Source organism: Sturnira hondurensis, unplaced genomic scaffold (assembly GCF_014824575.4).
Source record: "Sturnira hondurensis isolate 20B ecotype Veracruz unplaced genomic scaffold, ASM1482457v3 Scaffold0021354, whole genome shotgun sequence".
NCBI classification, from domain to species: Eukaryota; Metazoa; Chordata; class Mammalia; order Chiroptera; family Phyllostomidae; genus Sturnira; species Sturnira hondurensis.
Window position 1 is genome coordinate 7,951,236 of NW_028093985.1, and position 25,170 is coordinate 7,976,405.

A 25,170-nucleotide genomic window follows, 5' to 3' on the forward strand; every position below is an offset into this window, starting at 1 on the left:
TTCTGGTGGGGCCAAGGGAGGAGGAGAGAGAGGAAAGGTGGGAACTTCTGTTTCCTGCTAACTCTGCAGAGCAGTCTGCACTTTACCTTTACCTTGGCCTCAAGAGTAGAGAGGCTGGGCCGGGAGTCAGGGATGGGAGAGGCCCTACCCCGACTGCTCTCTTTTCTAGGCACACGTGTGCATTCTCCAGTTGAAGGTAAAGGGTGGGGCTGGTATTTATTCTGCACAAAGAAGTTTTTAAAAGTCCTGTTACATCTGATTCTTTGATCCCCGTAAAGAGATCTCTGATACAACTCTGAGGTGGCAGCCCTCTTCTGACTTAAACCAGGCAGGAGCCAGTAAGGACAACTCTGGGCAGGAAGGAGTGAGGAGAGTTTCTCTGGAGTTCAAGTTGTGTGGAAACTTTTTAAAAAGTTTTTATCCAATACAAACTTAATACTTTCCTCTCTGCCTTTAAAACACCTGGTTTACATCTACGATAGTAATTATGATGTGACGTGTGGTTTAATTAGGTGCATATGTATGTTCTCCCTGGTCTCACTGCAATTTTTGAGGTTAGGGCAGTGTTATGTTTATGTCAGAATACCTGTCCTTCACCTAGTGCTTCACATAAAGCTGGCTTAGTAAATGTTCAATTAAATGGCACTGATTATACTTCACTAAATTACACCATTTTATTGCTGGAAGAATTAGAAGAAAGGATATACATGTGTCTAATTAGATAAAGTAAACATTAAGTAGTTGATTAAAATGAAGTAATTTGTCCATAGTCTTGCAACAAACTAGTGAAAGAACCAGGTTCTAAAAAATAATTTCCATAATCCTAAGCATTATGACAAACTACACAGTTTCTCATACATTTCCCATTTCCTCATCACTCATGGGATATACTTTTGATTTTTTTAAATGAATTTTTATGCATACCTTTTTTGTCGTCACTAACATAGATATATATACATACATATATATATGTATATGTGTATATACATATATATACATATGTGTATGTGTATATATATGGTGGGACAAAAGAAGATTTACAATTGTTCATATGCAAAATAATACAGTAACTAATAAATAATAATACAAGAATAAACTGTTTCACATACTAACAACTGTAAACCTACTTTTGCCTGCCCCTGGTTTTGCAGTGATCCAAGACATTTTAGTAATGTGAAAACTTACAAAAACTATCAAATACACAACTATTTCCAATGTATTCCTTACCAGTGGATGTTCTCTATAAGAAAATTAGTATTATAATTTTTACTTTTGTGACTATGTACATGGGAGTAAAAAATATTATATTAAAATCTTTTTCAAAGAAGTTTCACTTAATTTTCTAACTGTTAAAAGATCAACCTATTAAACCGTAAACAGTTGTAATCATGGCTTTATGCATTAATTCTAACAGAAGAGCTTCAGAAATAAAATCTGTATATAACAATGTAGTCAAGGGAATACTTACACTCTCACTCTGAAAAGGATTTAAGAAATTTCCCCCCATTTCGCTATCATCCCTTGGAGTGCCCGGTTGATTACTCAGGCTCATATTATTGGGAGAATTCTGTAAACAAGATTTAGAAAACAAGGCATTGTTGAAGATTTTACTTTCCCTCTTGCATTGTACTATTTCAAAAATGGAATCTATAGCAGCATCTCTAAGGACAAAGCCGACTTGTGATTCTAGTCTTAGACCACGTGTTCTAGTTCATTCTTTGAGCCCTGACAAGTACTAATGCTTTCCCAAATGAAAACTGAAACACACAGAGAACCCCGAATAACCCACCACAACTTTTTTCTTAGTCTCAGAATCAATATATTTATTCAATTTCCCACCCTCAGCTGATAGAGTTCCTAGAACGCTGGAGAATTTCAAAACATTCCCAGCAGGGGCACAATGAAGAGAGCCTGTCCGCTGATGAGGCAGGGCAGAGCATTGACTTCCCCCGTGATTTTACTAATCACACTCCAAGAGGCCATCCATTAAACATTTCCCTTTAATTCCACGGTTTGCACAATTACACTACTTTAACCATTATTTTCATATAAACCATAAGGAAAAAAGAAAATGGTTAACAACTGTAGTTAAGAACAAGAGAAATAACTTGGCACCTGAGAATTCAGTATGTACATTTAGAGGAAGAGAAGGCTACAAGGTAAACCTGCTTTAGAACCTTTTCTATCATTAGTTTAAGAGAAGGTTTACTTTGGAACTTTCCTTTAAGAGAAAATGGCTGATATCAGCTATCTAATCAAACACTAAGTTAGCAATATATCACTTCATATTCTATTTAAATTTGCTGGTCTTCCTATTAGCATACAATTTTGGCCCTATGAGTTGTCCGATACTCTACAGCTATAAGATATAAGAACAGAATGGTATTGGCATATAAAGCACATTCACACAGTGCTGCAACTGTGGCTGAGGGAATCTTTCAAGGTCCAATTTATTGACTTGTAAAAATAAACTTCAAGGTTAAAAATGTTTATTTGTTATTTCAAGTGGGAGAAAGATTTTAGATTTTTTCCCCTAAGCCATTGTATTGTACACTCTGTTTTGGGGTACGTTTTTAGCTTTTTAAAAGAAATTTGCTCTGAGGATTTGACTTAACTAAAACCAACTTATGTCATAAAAATTAAAATTTCATGAACGAGAACATGTGTTTTCTAAAAATGCGGTTAAACTGTAAAGCAGACACAGGTAGGTGCGTGAACTGGTGGCAGTATGGCCTGTATGTTCTGCTGTGCACCCCACAGGGACCCTCTGAAGTCCATAGGAGCTCTGTGTGCCCATGGGCCACACCAGCTGGGGACCCATAGTTTAACAGCATAAAGAGAACTCTCTTTTTGATAAACTTTTCTCTAAAAATGTCAGTTTCCCAAGTATAGAGAAAAGCAAATGTACTTTGAAGTGAACATGGACAACTTCATTTCCTGAAAAACAGTAAATAAAATTTAATTAAATGTAACTAAGCTATAGCTTATTCATTTTAAAGTTATTAACTAATCAATCTGTTTTTTAAAATAGGAATAGTAATGCTAACTTAGCTCAAAAATAAAAGTAAATTTATACAAATATTGTAAGATTTGCCCCAAATCTATGTCTTTTTGGTGAAGGCAGATTTCTGTCATTTCAAACATAAGGGGCAATTAGTCAACTTAAAAAAGAATCTCATCCCTATACACGGGCATGTGAGGATGCCCGTGGAAGCAGAATGCTGCTGCACAGGCAGACGGACCTCTGGAACAGGCCCTTCCCGCTCGGGTGTGGCCTTCGCCCCCGCAGCAGCTCCCGAGGTGCTCTGTAGGCAGCCCACGCCGCTGATTACGTCGGGGTGTTCTCAGACCCTGCTGTACTTTTGCCGTATCTCACTTTCTGATATACAATTTTGAAAGTTTAGCTAAATTCAAGTCTGATTCCTCAAAGTGTTTATTTAAAATATTTTAAAAATTAAAGTAACGTTGTGTTACTGTTTAAACATCTAGAAAGAAATATTTACAAGAATATTTAAAAGAAATAGCTATAAAACACTTCCAGTGTTAATTTTTGTTTTTCATGCATTATTTTCACATAGGGGTGACTCAGCATTAGAGCCTTTTTCTTTTCTTTTTTTTGGGGGGGATTAAAGAACACTGAGAGGAAGATTAAAAGGACACATTCAACATACAAAACTGAACTAATATCAGATCTCTGAAAACCTCCTCCAATCTAGCACACTGGGCATATTTAAAAATCTTGAAATGATAAAACAATTTTAATAAGATCTGAAGTAATCTCTGCAAAATGTTGTGAAAACAGCAAAAATGTCTGAGTGGGGAGTCCTCAGGAGACTGTGCTGCCCACGATCACTGAGTGATGAGGAGGACAAAGTCACATCCCACACCAGCCTCTGAGGAGCAGCCGAGACTGAGGGGTTCCGAACTCCAGGCCGGAGCAGGTTAGCAGGGCAGGTGGCAGTGAACTGGGTGTGTGTTTCCTTTAACTGTGGGTATGTTTGTGCGCAGTGTCCAGGAGATTTCATCATAAAGGCAGGTATATAATGCACAAAAAGGGCTCAGGTTGGTCAAAAAAAGCGCTGATTGCTTGAGCACATAATTAGAGAATATGGAGCACAAAGAACATAAGTAAAAATTACTTTTAGTGACTTTAAGCATTTTGGTTGCATTTCTTACTTCAGTTAATATGTACTTTATTTCCTGCTTATACACTAAGACTTTAACTTGAAAAGTATAGTTAATATTATATCAGCCCATTTTCAAGAGATTTTATGTATTCTCATTTACCCTTTCTTCAAAAGGGAACATTTCCCTTACTTAAGCTATGACATCAGATATGAATGCTACTGTTAAGTATGCACGTGGGCCAGTGCGTGGGCACACATACACTTCCTTCTGGATAACACATTTAAGTCATTCTGCTCTCTGTTTTCTGATTTTATCTTTCAGGTAATCTTCCATAGCATCTTTCAATTACTATGTTGTTTTTCCTTCTTCCACCTGTCCCCAGAAACCGTTCCAAAACTTTCAAACTACTATGAAATAAGAGAACACTTGTAAAAATTTTGGCTCTATCTGTAATTAAAAGAAAATAATATTGACATTATTCTAAGCCCTTTGGAAGTAACTTTTGGATTGATTTCTCACAGGTTGCCAATTACGAAGTTTACAGAGTGCCGTTTTGACTCCGCCATTTACCCAAAGGAGTAAACTGCCAGTCCTGGCTCTCCCCGTGGGCAGGGAGCTGGCGCCCAGGCCCACCACTGAGATGATGGCAGGAATCTGCAGCTGTCAGATAGCTTCTCTGAGCATGGTGCGGAATACTTAACTGGAACTGAGTGCGTGAGGTGAGACAGCTTCAGGCTGAAAGGACGCCTTTGATCATTTATTAAGCGTGACATGATTAGATCTTGCCTGCTCTTATATCCTTTTTTTTTAAGCTCAAAAATATAAATGTTCAGTATCCTAATTTGAACTGCAGAATTTACTTAGGTGAGTTCCTTCTAAGAAAACAAACCATAGGCTCCTCTACGCCCCCAAACCCTAAAACAACTCCAAGGTATAATATTTTTTGTTCTACAGAATAAATGAATGACTTCTCAGTTACAAAAGGGATGCAAAGAATTTCACATTTCAGTTTTAAAAAAGGCTTCTAAATTAAAGGTGAATTCTGCATTTTGGGAAAGATGCATGAGTTTTACTGGGTAATCCTCAAAAGAGTAGGCAGTAATTTTAAAACTCTTTATTTGGAGCCCTGGCTCCAAAAAAATTACTTTTACTCAAACTCTGGCTGGTGGGGCTCAGTGGGTTGAGTGCTGGCCTGTGTACCCAAAGGTCTCAGGTTCGATTCCCAGTCAGAGCACATGCCTGATTTGTGGGTCAGGTCTCTGGTTGGGGGCGTGTGAGAAGCAACCAATTGATGTTTCTCTCACACACCAGTGTTTCTCCGTCTCTTTCTCCCTCCCTTCCCCTCTCTCTAAAAAATAAATACAATCTTAAAACAAACAAAAAATAACTAAAACTTAAAACTCTTTGGAGTGTTAGCTCATTTTGCCAGTGGAGCAGTGCCATCAACGTGGAGCTGACAGTGTGAGTTCCTAGCCTTGCCACCAAAGAGAGCACGTGCGGAGGAAGACAGTTAACATCTGTACAGTGCTTCGTAGCCCTTAGCATATAGTCACACTTGATTTTCAACAATTTTATGAACTAGGTGAGGAATGAACTACAATCTCTATTTCAGAGCTAAGAAAACAAAGATGAAGAGAAATCAAGCAACATGTTGCCAAAACTTCTAAGTAGTAGAACAAGGCTTTCTGATTCTCAATTCAGTACTCTTCACCTTACACATAAAATGCATTAAACGAAGTATATTTACAATAAAAATGTAGAAAAAGAATTGAACTAGTACTAATAAGCGACATTAAAATTGAGTAAGGCATTTTAAATAAAAGTGTTAATACTGGTGCTTGACAAAATACAGGTTTAACTGGGAAACTAGGAGGTTGCAGCTGGAGACCTAACTGGGATTTGGAACTATACTGCTAAGTAGGAGTGGTCAAGATTATTTTTTGATTCACAACCAAGGATGACTAGAAAAAGAAGAGGATGGAAAGGAACAAACCCAGGAGATGAGAAAAGGAAGGATGGAGCTCTGTGGATAGTTGGACACGTGTGAAAGGGAAGAAAGTAGGGAAACTGAGTTAGGGACAATGTGCACACCTTAGAGGAAAAGACGAATCATTTGGCTGTGAGTGGAGAAACAGATCAGGGTGGGGTGTTGGTGGGGGGACAATACACATGATGCTGCTGACTAGAGGAAAAGTAACTGGAGCCCTGGCGATGTGACAGACACTACAGGTACCGTCACCCTGGAAAGGGGGCGTGCAGAAGTGAGCTGCGTAGTAGCTCTTCTGACGGTGGATGCCACTGGTCATTTCCAGCACATTGCTAAGTGGCATGTATATTACTTGGAGATAATTATTATGGAATGTATTTGAATTCTGCTTTGAAAAAAGTTGTTCCTTACCATATTTGTTTGGTCTTTTTAGTTATACTGACTTTCTTAAAAGCAGAGACCTTATCTTGTTTATCTTTGGATTTTGAGAGCCCAGAATAATGTCTGGTGATGTAGTTTACTGAATGAAGAAACTGCTGCCTAAGTATAAATCACCCGAGGACAGACTATGTTTGTATTTAAAGAAGTCTTTCAATTCTTTCTACAGTGCACAAGGCAGTACCCAGTACACAAGAGTACACAATGGGTGACCAATTAATGTTTAAGAATAAGCAAGAATTAGGCACGAGAATGTTATCAGCAGTAGGTACAGGGGAGTGGAAAACCTTGTCTGGGAATAGAAAGGGGACAATAAGCACAGAAGGAAGAGCCATAGACCTGATATAAAGGAAGATTAGAAGATGGTGTTTAATTTGGCCTTCCAGCACTACTTAAATTTTTTAAAGTGCTTTATAAATTACCAAGTACTCTCTCATAGAAGCCTGTTTGCATCCATCTAATGTACAAGGCTATGGGCTGTTAGCGGGAATTTTAGGAAGACGGCCTTCAGCGATCTGGATGATGCCACTTCCGTGCAATGAAAAACCGTCTTTAGATACCAGACCGTGCTCCTCAAATATTACAGAAATTTCACTGGTGTCCACAGAGCACAGTTCAGCTAACGCCAGCTGTTAGGTCCTGCAGGGAGCTGACAGGATCACAGTCATCTGACTTGTAAGGAGCTTCCCAGAGAAAGGCTCCGATAGAATTACACAGTGCATCTGATTTTGAAAACAGGCTTTTTGAAGGCGTCCTTAATACTATTTCTCACAGAAGTAAGCTAGTGCTCATTATAAATATTTATCTATTTTCCTAAAAAGAAAAAGACCTTCCTGCTTTTTCCTAGACACAGACATCCAAAGCATATGTAGAACCTGGAAGCCAGGCAATGTAGACTTAGTGTCAGAATGCCAATTAAACTCTCCCATTCTTCTCTTTTTTCTTTTAGCTTGAAGTCTTAATTTAAAGGGTTTTGTAGCTTAATCTTACTGTATCTCCTTTAGCATCAGGAATTTTACATTATTATACATGAACATAAATTAGAAAAATTAAAAATGAAGATACCCTCTAATGAATTTCTCTACTTATTGATACGAAGTAGACTTCTGAGAGAGTTATTCTAGTGGTAGTTAATAATTCGTTCTTATCAGCCATTCTAAATATATTTTTGACCCACAGGAAACTATTTTAAACTCCTCATGACCTACAAAGTATTTAGACACTCTTCTTTAAAAAATGTAAGGCGTCTCAGCAGAGGATTAATTTTACACACTCAAACTCTTGAAGAAAAATGCAGACGCACGCTATTGGAAGGCTTACTTTCCCATTTGTATTAATACACTTTCCCTCTAATTATTTTCTCGCTCTGTTTGGGGGACCAGAATAGTGATTGAGGACATCTGCATTGCCTAATCAAGGCTTTCAAGACAAATGCAATGTAGAAATTCAATGGCCTTATAATCACTTTTTCAAATTTACTCCTCATGTTACTCTAGATTTCTTTCCATCTTTAAAAGATTATCTAAACTATGTCATTTTGTTTTACAAATATGTAACATCATAACGTGGTGAAAATGGTTATTACTTGGGTACCCATTAATCGGGTACAGTGCATCTTCTTGTAAATGAACCTTAGCGTGTTTAGAGACATTCGTACAAGATTCATTTTTACCCTTTCCCCCAGATTACATACATTAATATTTTAAACTTGTAGTTAATTATATCTGGCCTTCCACTTTGAAACTCTTGTTCAAGAACAAAATTCATAAAGTTACTCTAATAATCTTAATGAGAGTCCTTTGTAGAATAAAATACAGATTTTAAAAAAGTAACAGAGTTTACACATTACTCACCTTGGAAATACTGTCCATATCTCCTGAGCCTGAAACAAAAATACAGAAAGAAAGTCTTTACTAGGTACTGATTTCATTGATAAATTAAGTACTTCTTTAATATAAGTAAATACAGCATACTTGATATGTTTTCCAGTGTACACCTCCTAAAATTTTAATCTTAAAAAACTTCTTATTTTTACACTGCTATCAAATAAGTACCATTTGATGGTAAATGCAGGGAGGAGATTTGCCTCTCTAGTTTCCAATTTTTTAGTTTTTTAATTATTTAGTTTTTTTTTCTTCACCAGAATGAAGAAAACTATTGTTATCACAAATTCCTGGAAGTAAAATAATGGAGAGATTAATATATACTACACAATTCAAAATGTTAAAATGTAGGTATATGTGTGTGTGTGTTAAACTAGAGAGCAAGAGAGAGATCTCTAAATATATTTCTTAATATACTTCTAAATCTGATAAAATATAAAATGGACATTTGCCTCAATATCGGACATTCTGAACCACATTTTAGTATAATAACCAAAAGCAAAGTATTTTAATAGTATCACATATTTGATAGCAATCAATACTCATGGCGATCTATCACAAGCAAAAACATCTTCAAGATATAATATTGTTTTATTTTGATGCTTGGGTAAAATGAACAACCAGTACTAATGCCTCAAATTCCATTTAAGAAATGGAACCATACTTTATAAATACTGGTATAAAGAAACAATAATTAGATCTTTGCCCCAATATCAACTTTATTTTAAATAATTTTAACAATCTCCTGACATTGAAAAATTATGTTTTAATAGTACAACATTCAGTCAACAGTTACAAGTAAAGTTAGGGCTTATTAAAATGATTAATCTGTAAATAAGCAAACACAATAAATTTTTCAATAACAAAGGTATGTGTCTAGTTATGAATATATAAATATGTATAATAAGGTTCTTTATAGAAAGTAATAAGCCACATGTCAAGCATATGAAACTTCTGCAAATTTTATTTCAGTGAATAGCATAACTGAGAATCCTCTAACTATGACCATAGATCATCTTTTTGTGAGTAATTTTATAAATTAAAAGATTGGAAAGTGAATCATTTTGCAAGAAATTGGAAAGTACAGTCCTGGAGTGGTGCTGGCCGGCGGAACTTCGTGTGATGATGGGCGTGTCCTCCTGTGCTCTACCTTCCGGCAGCCGTGAGCTGCCGTGGCCCCCTGCACTTGGTAAGTGGCAGTGCAGCGGAGGAGCCGAGCTCTACACTTCACTTATTCTCAATTTAAAATTAAGGAGTCACACATGGCTAGTGGTTACCGTAATTGGGAATTGCAAAATAAGAATGTGAAGTATAGGCAAATAGGTATGGATCCTTAAAAGCAGAAAAATCTACCAATGTGTTGCAAATGGTTTCTTGATTGCTGAGGCTCTGTTGCTTTTCAAAGTATCATAAAGTAGCACTTTTTGCCCTTGGGTGGGGTTGTAAAGTCTACGTATAATCTAAGTTACTTATGGGCATAGTTTCTCTGTCTAAGTAAAAGATGGTCCATTTTTTTAAGTGCAGTTAAAAAAAAAGATTTTATTTATTTATTTTTAGAGAGAGGGGAAGGGAAGGGAAGGAGAAAGAGAGGGAGAGAAACATCTATATGTGGTTGCCTCTCATGTGCCCCCTACTGGGGACCTGGCCTACAACCCAGGCATGTACCCTGACTGGGAATCCTACTGGCGACCCTTTACCGGTGACCCTTTGCTTCACAAGCCCGTGCTCAATCCACTGAGCTACACCAGCCTGGGCAGATGGTTCATTTTCAAAGGAAAAATGATCACAAACCTCCACCCCCTTCATGAATTCTTACATTAGTTTAAAATAATGTCATTTAAACATAATAAATATTTTTTTTTAGTTTTGCATTAGGCCTGCTGATACATATAGTGGGCTCTGTCACCAAATTGATTTGTACCATTTGTCTCTGTTTCTCACTATTGCGAAACCTTGTGTTCACTTCACAGGTACTTGGCTTCATTTGGCAAGAAGGTGTCATTTATGAAGCATGTTTTCAACCATTAGTCCACACTAATCGAAATCAGCTTTATTAATGAACACAAAAAAATGTGGGCAGTGTTCTCTCGTAAGAGAACCATTCAGATTATCCAGAATATCATACCAATTTTATTTTTAAAGAGGCAAACATTAAAATACAGAAAATCATTAATAAATTCTTGCAAAAGAACTAAAGGTTCTCTGAGATTGTACCTACAGACCTTTATTTATTTATTTTTGCATTTTTTTACTGTTGTTCAATTACAGTTGTCCCCATTTTTCCCCCAGTGCCCTTCCCTGCCCTGCCCACCCCACCTCCCACATTCAATCCCCCACCATTGTCTTTGTCCCAGGGTCCTTTATACATGTTCCTTAACTTGACCCTTCCTCTCCTCCTTCTCCCTTTGCCCACCTCCCCCTTCCTTTCTGGTCACTGTCAGTTTGTTCTTTATTTCCATGACTCTGGTTCTATTTTGCTCGCTTGTTTGTGTTGTTGATTAGGTTACATTTATAGGTGAGATCATATGGTGTTTGTCTTTCACACTCTGGCTTATTTTACTTAGCATAATGCTCTCCAGACCTTTAAACACAAAGAAACCAGTTGGGGGGATACTGCAGTCCTGCAGAGAAGATGTGCCTGTCCAAAACAGCAATGCCTCCCTTTCTCATAAAACACCCAGACTTTGGGAGGTTCAAGTAAATACCTGTGGACATGAGCTAGGTTAGAACAAAGTTTACGTGTCTGACTTTCAAATGACCTATAGCCACCATAAATAATATACTATAGATTAAACTAACAGGGTGAAAAAAAGGTGAAACATTTCAAGATGAGTCACTGTATACAGAACTTTGCAAATCATATTATCCACTATGTAGAATTAAGGTTTTGTTTTTAATTTATTTTTAAACATAGATTTAATATCCTTACCTAAAGAGCCATTCATGTGATGTGACTCCATTCCTCCTAATCCACCCATGGGTCCATCTGAACCAGGGCCCATTGGAAACTATTTTAAAAAATGAAAAAAAAAAACTATTAAAAACAACTGTTTGTACCAATGTTGCAATACTTGTTTTTAACATTTTAGGGTAATTGCACGACTTATTTTCATTTTAAGTTATTGAGATTATTTTCCTAGATGTTTTCAGCCTTGTAGATTCTTTCACTGGACTGCCCTGCCTCTCTCCTCACACTCCCTCTCTGGACATTCAGGTTAAGCCTCATTCACAGCCCTATTTTTCTTCCCCAGATATCCTCAACTAGAAAGTAAATATATTCCAGTGCAAATGATAATCATTCTCTTCTATGCTATTGTGCTATTGTAAACAAGAGATAATTTTTCAAAGCTGCTAAAGATGGTTAACATCATATTAGTAAGAATGATTCAACATTAACTTTTTTAGCAGACAATCTATTTTTTGTTCACATGGACATAAATAATTTAATCTTATAGGTTAAATACAGGGTGGGGCAAAAGTAGGTTTACAGTTGTGAGTATGCAAAACGCAGAATTTATTCTTGTATTATTTATTAGTTATTGTAGTGCTTTCCGTATGAACAACTGCAAACCTACATGTGCCCCACTCTGTACATTTAGCCCCCTGGGGACAGCTGAATACATCTAACTCTTTTCCACAGTCTCACTGTCTCCGTTCAACGACAATCATTCTACAGCCGTTATAATCAAGATTTTAAAAAGCAGTGTTATTATTTTATTTTACTTTTGAGAGAAACCTTACTTTAGAAGCCTGGTGCCAGACCTGTGAACAGAAGTGCTGTGGCGGACCTGGTGGCGATGGGCTCATGGCCCCCGCCCACTCAGTCTTTGCCTCAACTCCCTGAAATACTTTTGAGGAAACCCAGATCTGAGTTTGAAGGTGTTTCCTAAAATTATCTTATGTTTCCAGTTAAGAAAACCTCCTGAAAACGCTTGTGTTTAAAATTTCCCATCCAAAAGCATTTCTTCCATGTTGTGTGACACAGAATACTGCATGTGGTGTGTGTCGTGTACTTGTATTTGTGTGCATAGATCCCCATCATACAGGCTTTGGGGGGATAAACAATTCCCCTCAGTAAACAACTTGTCTACTGTCAACTCTGGGGGGAAATAAGATGGCTATCTGTCATCTATGATCATACAAATCACACGCTTATACATTTCCCCAAGAAATGTCAATTCTGGGTCCTAAAATTTTGTTGTCTAAAAGCACATGGACTGATTTTCACTAAACAATTTGGAATATGTATGCCTTAAATGATAGGTAGAACAAATGAACTTTGAATTTATTGCTGTTATTCAGTTTTTGTCAAAAGCATAGATCCAAGCAGAGAAACTGGTGCTGGTGAGGCCAACAGTCTGTGAACTTAGTCTGGTCTTTTTATCTGGCCCCCACGGTGTTTTAAAAGACACAAAGAGGATAGATATGTATGCTTGACCTAGCCCTCGGCAGGTACTTGCTTTTACTGGCTCTGGCTGAGATGAGTAACATTTGAAAAGGTGATATGTTCACCTACTTTTCTTGGATCTCTTATGTTTGTAGGGAGTTAGAGAACCAGAGTGGAACACACTTGGATGATGTCAGCTTAGCTGCCCCCAGAAATGTCTTCAGTATCATATGCTGTGGGTTTCTTCCTTTCTTCCCTCCCTTTTAAATATCAAGTTTTCAGATATAAAATTGCAGTATAAAGATCTTTCCTATTTTTTGCTGAATTTCTAAAATAAATGTTGTTCTTTATCATATGTTCTTTAAGATCCTCGTGAAAACACCTTTTAGACATAATTGATAGAAAATTATTTAATTTCCTGAAAAACAATTTATTTGATTATGAGAATAATCAAAGAGAATAATGGTAGCTGAAGTAGTGCTTCATGGAACACAGTTAACCCTCGGTTCTCAGTCATTTCAGGTCTCCACTAAGCTGTTTAGTGGAAAAAGTGTCTCGGTTGTGTGACACAGCTTCGGGTCTCCATTCTCTACCCAACGCCCCCTCCACGCTGACACCTGCAGGGTCAGGCAGGCGTCTTCAGGTGACAAAGAAGACTCAGTTTTTGAACAAATCGCTTCTCCAAAAATATTCTGGAATGAATTTAGTTTGAGAACTGTGGTTCCACCATAATATGCAAGTCACAAATGTGAACTTAAATCAGCACATTTAGATTCACTAGTAGCCATGTTTAAAAAGTAAAAAGTAACAGGTAAAGTTAATTTTAATAACGTATTTTATTTACCCTCTATATTGAAAGTATCATTTCCACATATAGTCAATAAAAACATTTTAATGAGATATTTTATATTATTTATTAATACTAATTCCTCAAAATCTAGGGTGTACTTTATACTTACAGCACATTACAATTTGAACTAGGAAATAAGATGTGTTTCAAGCACCATACTGTATCAGACAGATTTAAACTTTCCCTTGGTTGTCTTTCCTGCTAGGAAGCTCAATTATAATAATTATTTCATGCTCAGTCTTCAGTATATTTACAAAAATTCTTTTATGTTTTCTGATTTTTCTTTAATTTGAACATATATATGTATATATATCTGTGTGGTAACCACATTCTGCTATATTTTTTGTTAATATATAGGTCTTGTATAATGGATAAATAAAATATCATTTTCCTGAAAGCTATAAGCTTTAGTGGAAAAATCACAACCATATGCCTTATTAAAACTCCCAAATTCTTTATTTAAGTAGGACTGCCTCTATTCTACACTTAAGCTCCAGATTCCAAAATCTAAAGAAAAACAGGCATATCCAACTTCCTCATTTATTGTCAGGATAAAAAATAAAACAGGATCACAAGGAAGGAATTAGTGACAGTAAAATGAGGTAACAAACAATTATATGTTACCTGTCATTTTTAAATAGTATTATTAAGTATTTGAGATATAATAAGACTACACACCAACATTTTATAATCAGATTCACTTTCACATTTAAATTATATCTATATGAATCTTTTGTTATATATATATTTTTTTTCAACCCAGAACATAGAATTTGATTTTTGTGATATCCAATAAGCACCTGGATATGAAATATAAAGCTTAAAGAGGATCCAAGAAATGGAATGCACTAAGAGTTTGTCTTCAAATACATTGTAAAAATTTTAAAAAATTCGTATTTACATTAGGCCTGTTAGGTCCAGGAGGTACTGCATTCATTAAAGTGTACATGTTGTCTCCCGAGTTGGTTGAATCTGAAACAAAATATCACTTCATTAACATTGTTCTTCATAATCTATACCCAAGTCATCACAGAGTGGTAACTGGAGATGAGCTGGACACCTACACGTACTAATAGCGGCAGCACTTGCACTAACCATTGCTACCATTCAGAAATAAATGAATACCTTGAAGTCATTTTCTGACTCAGAAGCACTATCCAGAGATTATAAATTAGGACTATTTATCTAATATGTTAGGAGTAATCATTTGAATAATTCAGGTAAAAAGAAATTACCTTAAAAAAAATCTAAAAAACCTAAAGTTTTTTTAAAGTCATGGACATTTTTTGACTTCTCTAAGAAATTTATATGTATGACAAATATCTTTTAAAGTCAGATTCAATAGCTTTTCAGTTTGCATTGTTTCCTTAGGATTCTTTACACAAATTTAAAATATTGTTTATTTAGCTAATATTAGTAAAAGATGGTGAAATATCTTGGCTTAATTCCAACACAGAATAGATGAAAACTGCAAAATGGGACTGAAAATCCCCTTTAAAATTTTATTTATTTATTTATTTAAATATTTACTTATTTATTTATAGAGAGAGCAGACAGGAAGGAGAAAGAGTGGGAGAGAAACATCAATGTGTGGTTCCCTCTCATGGGTCCCCCGCTGGGAACCTGGCCTGCAACCCAGGTATGTGCCCTGACTGGGAATAGAACTGGCAACCCTTTGGTTCGCAGCTTGCACTCAATCCGCTGAGCCACACCAGCCAGCATGACAATTCTCTTAACTGAAGTAAAAGCTAGCTTCTTGCAGTATAGTTTTTGATAAAACTCTTTTCTCATTTTATTCTTGGTTCATCATAATAAAAATAACTAGTAGTGTATATTCATATATATTACATTTTATAGTATTTTTAAAAATTTATATTTTATGTCTATTAGCTAAGTCTAAGTTTATAAATATGTGTTTTTATCATGTATAACCTAGAGTAAAAAGATAAATATTTTACATTTGGAATATATTAATTATGAAATAAGTTTTTCTATAATTATAGTTTTCTTCAATACAATACAGTAGGTTTTTCTATTTTGAAAAAGATGTGTTTCTAAGTTTTTATATGGATTCAGGCAGAACATAAAAATTAGCTGCTTCCTCATGGCAATAATCACAGAGTTAGATGGAAATGAGCAATGATTTTTCCTCTTACTTTGTGATTACTTATTAGACATTAATAAGTTTATTATTTTAGTGAATTCCACTTAGACTCTAGGTTAGATGTAATGCATCAGTTGTCTGTAGACAGTAGTCCATAAATCTAAATATTTTTTTCACTTCTAGATTAATGCATCACACCAGCAACTTTTTTCATTTTTTCAAATTTTTTCATTTCATGGCAGACATAAACTAATTACTAAAATTCTGCAGCATAGCAAAAAGTGTTATATTTTTGCTGACCTGACAAAAATAGGTATAATTTTGATTCATTCACATTGATTCATTGGCTGTTGTCATTTTTTTATTTGACAATTTAAAGGAAAAGAGGTCAGTGCCCCTAACTGAAGAGTCCGGTGCTGCGTGTTTTAGAAGTCCCTGCGGCACACCGGTTGCAAAGCGCTGCCTCACACTGTTGAACATCTGCAATGCCCACCTATTTTTGTGGCCTTACCAATTTTACATCCTGAGGTGGCCATGCTCCTGCCAGCCTGGGTTCTTGTTCTCGCCTGCACAGGATGGATCTTTCCATGTGTTTGTTTGCTCTTCCTTCCTCCAAGTGTCTACTACCCACTCTCCACCTACCAGATTCTACTAAGTATTCAAGGCACATTGGAAATGTTACCAATTTTTTTTTCTGATACTTCCAAGTGCACGAATTCTGCTTTACATTATAATTAATATTTTGTTTTATTCTTCTCTTGCTTCCAACTAGGTTATGGTAAATTTTTAAATATGCACAAAGAAAAGGGAATTTATTGTTTTTAAGATCAATCAATAATGTAATTTCATCTAAAAAGTATTGAGGGGAATAATGTTGGTATTACTAGAAAATATCTGATTCCTTTTTGTAGATGGGAAGACTGTATAATAAAGTATATCTCCTGGCACCTATCTTTTTCGGTGAGGGGTTGGCTTATATTAGAAGAATGACTGACAAAGAACAAACACATAAAGAATATGCAGAAAAGGCAGCAAGATACACTGGTGGCAATTTCTGGCTTGAAAGGAAGTGACTGAATTACATATCGCCTGCAAAGTTGTGTTTCTCAAAAAACTTCCTTTTAGTATTGTAGTGAAGTGTTTATTAATCACAAGCCACCTTCATAAATACCTTCGGCAAATAGAAATGCAAATTTGGGCAAGATGTTCAATTCATGTAATTATATCTTCAGTGAATTTTGTTTCGCTTCAATAAAGATGCTCTGAGGACAGAGATCTATGAAATATTTATGATATCTTTCAAAGAGTTAGGGAAGCAAAGTAAAATCTGCATTAATTCTTAAATTTATGCCTTTTCTAAATTAGAAAGATTCAAAATTTAAACATCATGATTTATTGGTATAATTAATGATATTTAATTTCAAGCTTCCACACATCTTAGACTTAAATAAATCAGTTAAAAACAAATTTAATAGTGTAACATTATTAAAATTTTTTCTAAATATAAAAATTTCCCATCTATTTCATTACCCAGAAGTTATCACCAATAAAGTTTTAATCTATTTTATTGTTTTATTCAATATTTAAAATATTGAATAAAATTATGATCATGTTATATTGAATTATGAATATTTATTCTCCATGCAATTAAACATTCCTTGATAATAACTCAAATGTTTACATTATATTGTATAGATATTAATATTTCACTAAAATTAGATTTGGTATGAAGGTTGTGTCTACTGTCTCGCTATTGACTGTAACGAATGAGCATTTCTCTATATAAACCTTAGACTGCACCCTAATCATTTCTAGTAGCAGGATTACAGTCAAGCGGTAGAAACTTTTCACAGCTCTCGACACATGTTGCGGAGCAACACTCCGTAGGAGAGCTCTGCCAACGTAAATGGCCACCACTGCCGCCACTGGGGTCCTTAGACACCATGCACTTAAATGGTCTGTATTGCAATCTCAACAAGAAAGGATAGAGCTATTTAAAATACTTGATTAAATGATTACAAGAATACTGAAGTATTTTAGTGTAGAAGATTAAAAAATTTTTTCCATACTACATAGTGGATCTATTAGCTAACTAATAAATTCCTATAGATATGTAGGGTAAATAATATTGTAGGCACAGCTACATCAATCTTATTAAGACAATAGATTGCTGGGTTTGATTGGTTATATTAAACCTAATGGACCCATGTATTTTATGTGTTAGTTATGCACAATTTTTCTAAATTGTGAGATTTGGATCTTTTCTGCAGTCTCAGAAAATCTTTTAGTGAAATAAATTATTGGGAAATTCATACAGATCAACACAATTTGCATCCTGACTATATGTTACCCACATAGAAATTTTAGCAGAAATTTTCTAAATGCATAAAGTAACTGGACAGTAGTTATTTAAGAACACCATTTCTTCCTACTTGCTGCCTCTACTAGGCTGCATCCATCAATGACACAATGAATGCAATGAACTTTCAGAATAGTTTCTCCATTTTGTGATTTTATTTTAATAATGAAGTGCCAATGTGGCCAGTTAGACTACAATACCTGCTGGGCTGGGCATGATGGGTGTTCCTGGTGGCCCTCCACCTCCTGGAGGACCCTAAACAAGGACACAAAATTTCAGTAAAAATTAGGCATTTCATTAAACAATATAAGGGGGGAAAGTCAGACATGTTTATAATAATCCAATTTGAAAATAACAGAGGAAATTTATTTTCTCCATAATCTATTTTCTTTGAATGCACAATCATTTCAATCTTATGTTAAAAATAATTTAGCTTAAATATGTTGAGATTGTTTTGACAAGTCCCCCCCAAACAATGAGCCTGTACACTGATTTGTTGCTTATGAGTCAATCACACAGGTATAATGAGGTTGAGAAGAAACTATTTAATAAGGTCTTACAAGTCCATAGAAGAGAAATAATTTATGTGTATTTGAGATTTACTTTATTGTAATTTCTTCTTTTGTATCAATGGCTTCAATATAAGACTAAAAACCAAAAGATACTTAATAAATGTTCACAGAATACATAGATTCTGCTTCTTTCTTCTTTCAGTACCAGTTGCAACACCTCTGGAGCACTGTACCTTCACCCATCCCGTCAGTTAGAAGTGAGGGGCGGTGTTGACTAATGCTGCGGCTTAGCAAGGCTGAAGCTACACAGTCAGCCTGAAATGGAGGTTAGGTAGTTCTAAAACTATTCAGTAATCTCAAAAAACCAAAATGAATAATTCAGGTAATGGGTTTCAGAACTTCTCAGACGTACAGTGACAGAAATAACTATTATGTGGCTAAAGTTTCACTTCATTCTGAGTGTGTAGCATAGTTGACTAATTATTAAATTCTCATTCAAGTAAACATCTACAATTTCATAAAACTATATATCAGGCTTATTCTTAAGTGACTTTAACAAAAAACAGGTTTTACCCAAATTTTCTTACTTTCATTTTTGTTTCCTAGAAGGTGTGAACAAAATGAGACTTTCTTAGTGTGTATAACTTAAGGAAACATTGAACACTGAGTTCACAGGCCCAAAGCAGTGTATGCTTTTCACTGTGCTCATAAAACACTATTTTCACAGAGGGTAAAGTGTTCATTGATATTCATAAGCATTTCTTTTTTCCTATTCCAATTAGCTACCACCTCTGAAAATTTCATCAGGAAAGATTTTCCTTTTCACCATTTTATCCTTGCTTCTCTGTTAGGTATTTCCTCTTAAATGTAGGATGGGGCAAAGGTAGGTTTACAACTGCTCATATGGAAAATAATACAATAATTAATAAATAATAATATAAGAATGAACTCTGTGTTTCACATACTCACAACCATAAATCCTGCTTTTGTCCCACTCTATGCAATAACAAATTGTGTTCTATGATGGCTTTGAGATGTAGCAAGGATTATAATGTAATAATGCGTAAAAGGTCATTTTCAAGCTCACATAAAATCTGCTAATTTGACTTCAGGAATATATAAATTATTGAAAAAATTTAACAGGTACCAAATAATAATAAGAATAAAAATAAGTGTTTTCAATTTCTAAGAATGAAAACGTAACTAAAAAAGTACCCTCTCATTACTAGTCATTATCTTGCTGATTCTCTCTGACTGGGAGAGTTTAATGTCTTCTTAGATTCTGTGTGGTGAGCGGAGAAGTAGGGTGCAGATTATTCTCCCAAAGAACTGCAAATTCAGGCATATCACTGGGTAACTGGGGATGGCTTTCTTCATGATTGGACAGAGTGCATTGTATTGGTTTACAGAAACACATGCCGAAGGAGGACACAGTACTCAGGGCTCTCTTAGCCAGATTGGTAAGTGTTTCACTAATGAACATCAACATATGTACTGTGGTTGGCAGACAAAACAACTCAATACAAGTCAGATGTTCACTTCTTGGCCAATACACAGGGGCTCTTCTTAACATCTGGACAACTATTTCAATGCCCAAATAAAATGTAACATCAATTCTTATGAGCAAAGAAACCCGAATGTACTTACTACATAATTCCCAGGAGATGCTGAGGAGTATGGTATCTGGAACATGAACCGGACAAAAAAAGTTTTTAATTTGTGTGGCAGTATAGAAAATGATTAAAATGAATGTTTCTAACTTTTATCAGTTTTTTAAATGTATTACAAAGGGTAGTAAAGAATAAAGGCATTTTTATCTATGTGCTAGAAAACTGAAAAAATGAAATATTATATTGAATTTACAAAAAGAGATTTTAGTCAAGAGGAATTTAGACAGAATTACAGCTAGCTTTATGTTATATTGGTTTCGGGTCAGTTTACTCACTGCTCGATACTAATGGCACTTACCCTGTAATTACAAAGATAGATATTTGTGCAGCTCGAAAACCAGAAACCAGAGTTTTTCAAATTAGTAGCCTTAAGAGATGCAACTTCTAATCTATGTGCATTTTGAGATACTTTATCTTTTCTTAAAGACAGGTATCAGAGTACTACATTCATTCAGTACTTGATATACAGACCTCACCTTTTCTCCTTTCCTTTCTAATTAACTAGTAGAAAGTAATATAATAAATTCAAATGATTTTGTTAATATAATTGTCCAAAGACTGCTAATTCTGGGTAACAAACTCCCTCTTTCCTTTCAAATCAAGCTCTTAACCAAGTTCTTTTCTAGAGATTAGAATACATTAATACAGCATTGCTATCATAGTTTTAAAAATAGAAACTGAAAAACAGGTATAAAAATAAGCCTCTTTGAGTGTCGGTATTTAAGTTAAATCCAAATATTTCCTTCCTTCACACAAGCTGACTCGCTCACCTGAAGATTCTGAACATCCAGGAGAGATACTTTTGCCTTATTCTAAAAAAAGCCACTAAAGCCAATAAATTTCTATCTTCTTGCAGTCAGGAGAGCCAGGGCCAGCACAGGGCATTTAGAGTAGTGAAAGGACTATAGTGCCTGTACCTGTGACTCTCCCCCCAACACCTTCCATGCAATTAAACATGAAAACAATATGCAACCATAAAGTAACCAGAAGGAAGTACAACAAAGCTATGGTTGTCCATTGGTAAGTAAGTCTTTGATTAGGTAAATTTTAATACTGTAATCTGAAAATTCTCTCCTCATTGATTGGTGATCTTGATTTGGCTTTAGCACAGAGCACACATATCTGAGGCCCGGGGTTGGTGTGCCTGTGGGTAGCTCTAGCTCGGGCCCGCAGATGGCCATTCCCAGAGTGCCCCACGTCCCTAGTGATGAGGACGACTTCCACCGTGAGTACCGGTCAGTAAATGTTTACTCAACTCGGTGAATGAAGACAACTTTGCTCTCTTGGGCCCCTTGGAGTTCATGATCTAACATTCATCCTGTGCTTTGTATTATTTTAAACTTGTGCATCTGCCCTTTCCAAATGATCAATTTATCCATTGGCTCCAATACTTATCTCATTGTAACTGGCTCCTGTTCCTCCACCTTTTTCTATTGTCTACCACCACTCCTAATCAACTTTAAAATTTGCTCTAACTACCCACCACCCTTTAGATCTTTGGAATTTTATACTTCACTGCCTTCCTTTACTTTATAATACACTTCCTTCTCTCCTATTTATGAGTATGACCACATCCTGAACTCTTTACACAAAGATCTAAACAACTCTCTTGCCTGACATTTCTTATTCCTCATGATGTTCACAAAAAATCACTCTATTTCAAGTAGAATCTATCCATCACAATCCCTCCATGTTTACTAATTCCACTTTTCCGTTTCCTACTAAATTGCCTCTGCCCCTCCCCCACGCCACTGACAGCATTCTATTTCTTTCTCCAATGTCTTAAATTCATTATCCTAGAGCCTACTTTATTAATTTCCACCTTGTTGATCACTCTGTAGCTAACTTTTCTGTTTTACACTAGGGACTTCCTGGAGAAGAACACAAAACAAGCTTGAGAAGGTCCAACATGCAACCATGTTATCCAGCTCCAGCCTAGTCTTCACCAACATGTAGCAGCACTTTGGCCCAGCCCTTAGGGAAGCCCTGAAGCATCCCCCAGTGTGCCAGTCAATCCTGCAAACTCATGAGAGGACAAGCCCCACTTTGTAGCCAATTTCCGTGGTGTAAATATTCCCTCATGGCAGATTACAAAGTACCAAAGATTTAACAATCAGTTCACAAAATTCCCAAATATTTAACAATTGACTTTTGTGAGTTCACTCTCATGATGTCTATATTATCCTGAGTTTGTATCTTGCTCTTCTGTTACACATTAAAGGCATCAAATTCTTGCTCTGCTTTCATCCTTACCTCCATACTTTATTACTTACAGATTTAAATTGTTATCCATTCATCTCAGGTAGAAAAAAGCATCTGTTTGCTTCCAAAGCTAGCTCGTCCCAATCATCCTAAGTCCTTACTCCTTTACTATTTTTAATTTCTCCCTCTCCATAGCTCCTTCAACTATAGCTAAATATAATAAACATTTAAAAATACTTAAAAACTTCTCTCATCTGGTTCAATTTCTTTCCATTTTTGCCCTGGTAAAGCTTTTTAATTTTGGCTCATAGTCACTGTTTCTATTTCACATTCCTTGATGTCCTCATTGAAAGGAAAACTCCTACCCTCGTACTCTACTGAACCTGCACTCTCGAAAGTTAATCATTAATAATGATAACAGAAATAAGTGTTTTAATTTCTAAGAATAGAGACAACACTAAAAAATCCCCCTAGTATGAGAGACGTAAAATATGACAATGTAGGTAGAAGTATTATGTGGGTACAGAGGACACATTGGAACTGGGCAGCTGAGACAGACAGTGAGTGGGCAACCACTGAGAAGACAAAGAACAGCACTCTAGGTAGGGAAGGAGGGAGTGAAGGAAGAAAGAAAGGGAAAGGAAATAGTTTATTAAGGAAATGATTATGTGATTTTATACAGCTGCTGCAGTGTGGGACTTTTAGGGGCTGTAACAAATGTTGAGGTTTATGGTAGACTGTGAATGAATTTAAGCGGTAGGAAATAGGGAGATCAGATTTTAGAGAGACATGTTGAATTCCATGTTTCCGTACGACAGATAACTAGAGGCATCATGGAATATGAATAGAAGTTAGGAGATTATTGTAACCAGTCTAGACAAGAGATGACAAAGAGGGTTTTATGCAATATCAATTAAGATAAGTAGGAGAAGGAGAATTTGAGAGACTTTTGGCAAATGTACTAGGCAGGGCTTGGCAACAAACTGGGTGAGGCAGATAAGAAAAGGAAAACAATTGTGGTAATTCCTAGGTTTCCAATTTAGTGAGGGGGTAGATGATGGTGCTACTGATTTATAAACAGGGAATTCAGGAATCCCCAGAAGAAATGTCTGATATGTTGAATTTGAAGGCACCAGTGGACACTGAGGCAGATGTGATCAGCAGGTATTTAGAAACATAGGTCTAGAGCTCATCAGAAATTAGGACTAGCGCTACAACTTCAATTGAATAAATATCCATTTTGCGCTGGGCACAGTACTTGATCTAGGATTCGGTTAGATATTGTGATATTTGAAATCACATAAAAATGTTAAAATAAAAGAAAAACACTCAGGGTTGAAATTAGAAAGCATTACCAAATGAGAAAGTGTGAATGTGACCAAAGGAAAATCAGGAGAAAATATCTTACAAAAGTTAAGCAAGTTAGACTTTTATGAAGCAGGGAGTGTGTGCAGTGCAGATTGGTGAGAAAATGTCCACACTGGGCTCATCCTTGAGTCCTGTCAGGCTCAAGCCTTTCAGCTTTTCTGGGACACATATAAGGATACAATATACAAAGAAGTAAGTTAATACAAACATAAAAACAAAGAAAGATTTTTAAAATGAAAAATAAACACCTATTTAAAATAAAATTAAAGTGACAAATATTTCAGAAGTTGGGTATGATTGAGAATAGGAAAAAGTCATTGTGTTTGGTTGGCAAATAGGTCACCAGTAACCTTCAGAATAGGACTTTCATGGGAATCGAAACTGCTGAGAAGTCAATTCAATAAATCTTTATCAGCTGCTATGGTATGTTTCAGGCACTGCACTACTTACAGTAATGAAAAAGGCAGAAAGGCCAAGGAGTTCATTGTCCAGCGAATGGTGGTGAGAAAGTGGACGTACGAGAGACGAGTACAAGAGATGCACGTGTTCTGAGACTGAGGAAGGGTAGAGCGTGGTTTTCTGTCAGCTGCCCCTTCCCAACTCCAGAGGAGTGGAAGGGGGAGGGTTCAAGGATGTTTGGGGATTTTGTTCATGGGAGCCGTGTTAGAGGAACATTCTTGTCAATGGAAAGAAAGACTGAAGACTCCTTTGGAAGAATGAATGAGCAAGATATAAAGAGAATAGATTAAAAAGTTAGCATAAGAAAAACATTTCTTTTTCCGAGACAAGGAAAAAGAAAGATGGCTAACGGTCTGATAATATTGGAGGTGGAGGGTAGAATCTAAAGAAATTTGAGTCTCATGGTCTTATTTTTTCTCTGTAAAATACGAGACAATTTTAGCAGATAGGCAAGAGGCTAAGGATAAGGAGAGCAGAAAGGGTAACTGAGTTAAGAAAGAGTGAAAAAACTGCTGGTCAAGCATCATGAGGACTCAGCAGAAGCTGAATGTTACAGATTTAAGTGATCACATGATGTGTAAAGTACAGTTAAAGAAATACGCACAAGGCATCGTAGAAGAACTGAAGTGGCGTTCTACAAATAATTCAAATTTAACACTCCAAAACCAAAGCTCACCGTCTACCTTCTAAACCTCCTTCTTTTACTGTGTTTCTACTCAGTTTGTATTATTCTTAGTCTCCCTGATACTGGATGCAAACATTTAAAGCCACTTTCAACTTTTTCCTCCTCTTTATCCCCAAAGCCAACAGGCTGCCAAGTGTT

The 25,170-nt window shown here is 35.9% G+C and overlaps 1 protein-coding gene across 5 annotated transcripts in view; it reads right to left on the reverse strand.

Annotated features, from left to right (window-relative positions):
• The window catches only part of SSBP2 (single stranded DNA binding protein 2), a 249,637-nt gene that overhangs the window by 6,726 nt on the left and 217,741 nt on the right, over positions 1-25,170 (reverse strand). For 4 of the 5 annotated variants that reach the window (XM_037032099.1, XM_037032101.1, XM_037032103.1 and 1 more), the window contains 6 exons: positions 20,296-20,331; positions 18,337-18,391; positions 14,575-14,645; positions 11,366-11,444; positions 8,407-8,435; positions 1,469-1,567 (listed from right to left, as the gene is read on the reverse strand). In XM_037032099.1, coding sequence (XP_036887994.1) covers positions 1,469-1,567; positions 8,407-8,435; positions 11,366-11,444; positions 14,575-14,645; positions 18,337-18,391; positions 20,296-20,331 — 369 coding nt within the window. The remainder of the gene's footprint in view (positions 1-1,468; positions 1,568-8,406; positions 8,436-11,365; positions 11,445-14,574; positions 14,646-18,336; positions 18,392-20,295; positions 20,332-25,170) is intronic. The other variant, XM_037032102.1, reaches the window with a different exon arrangement.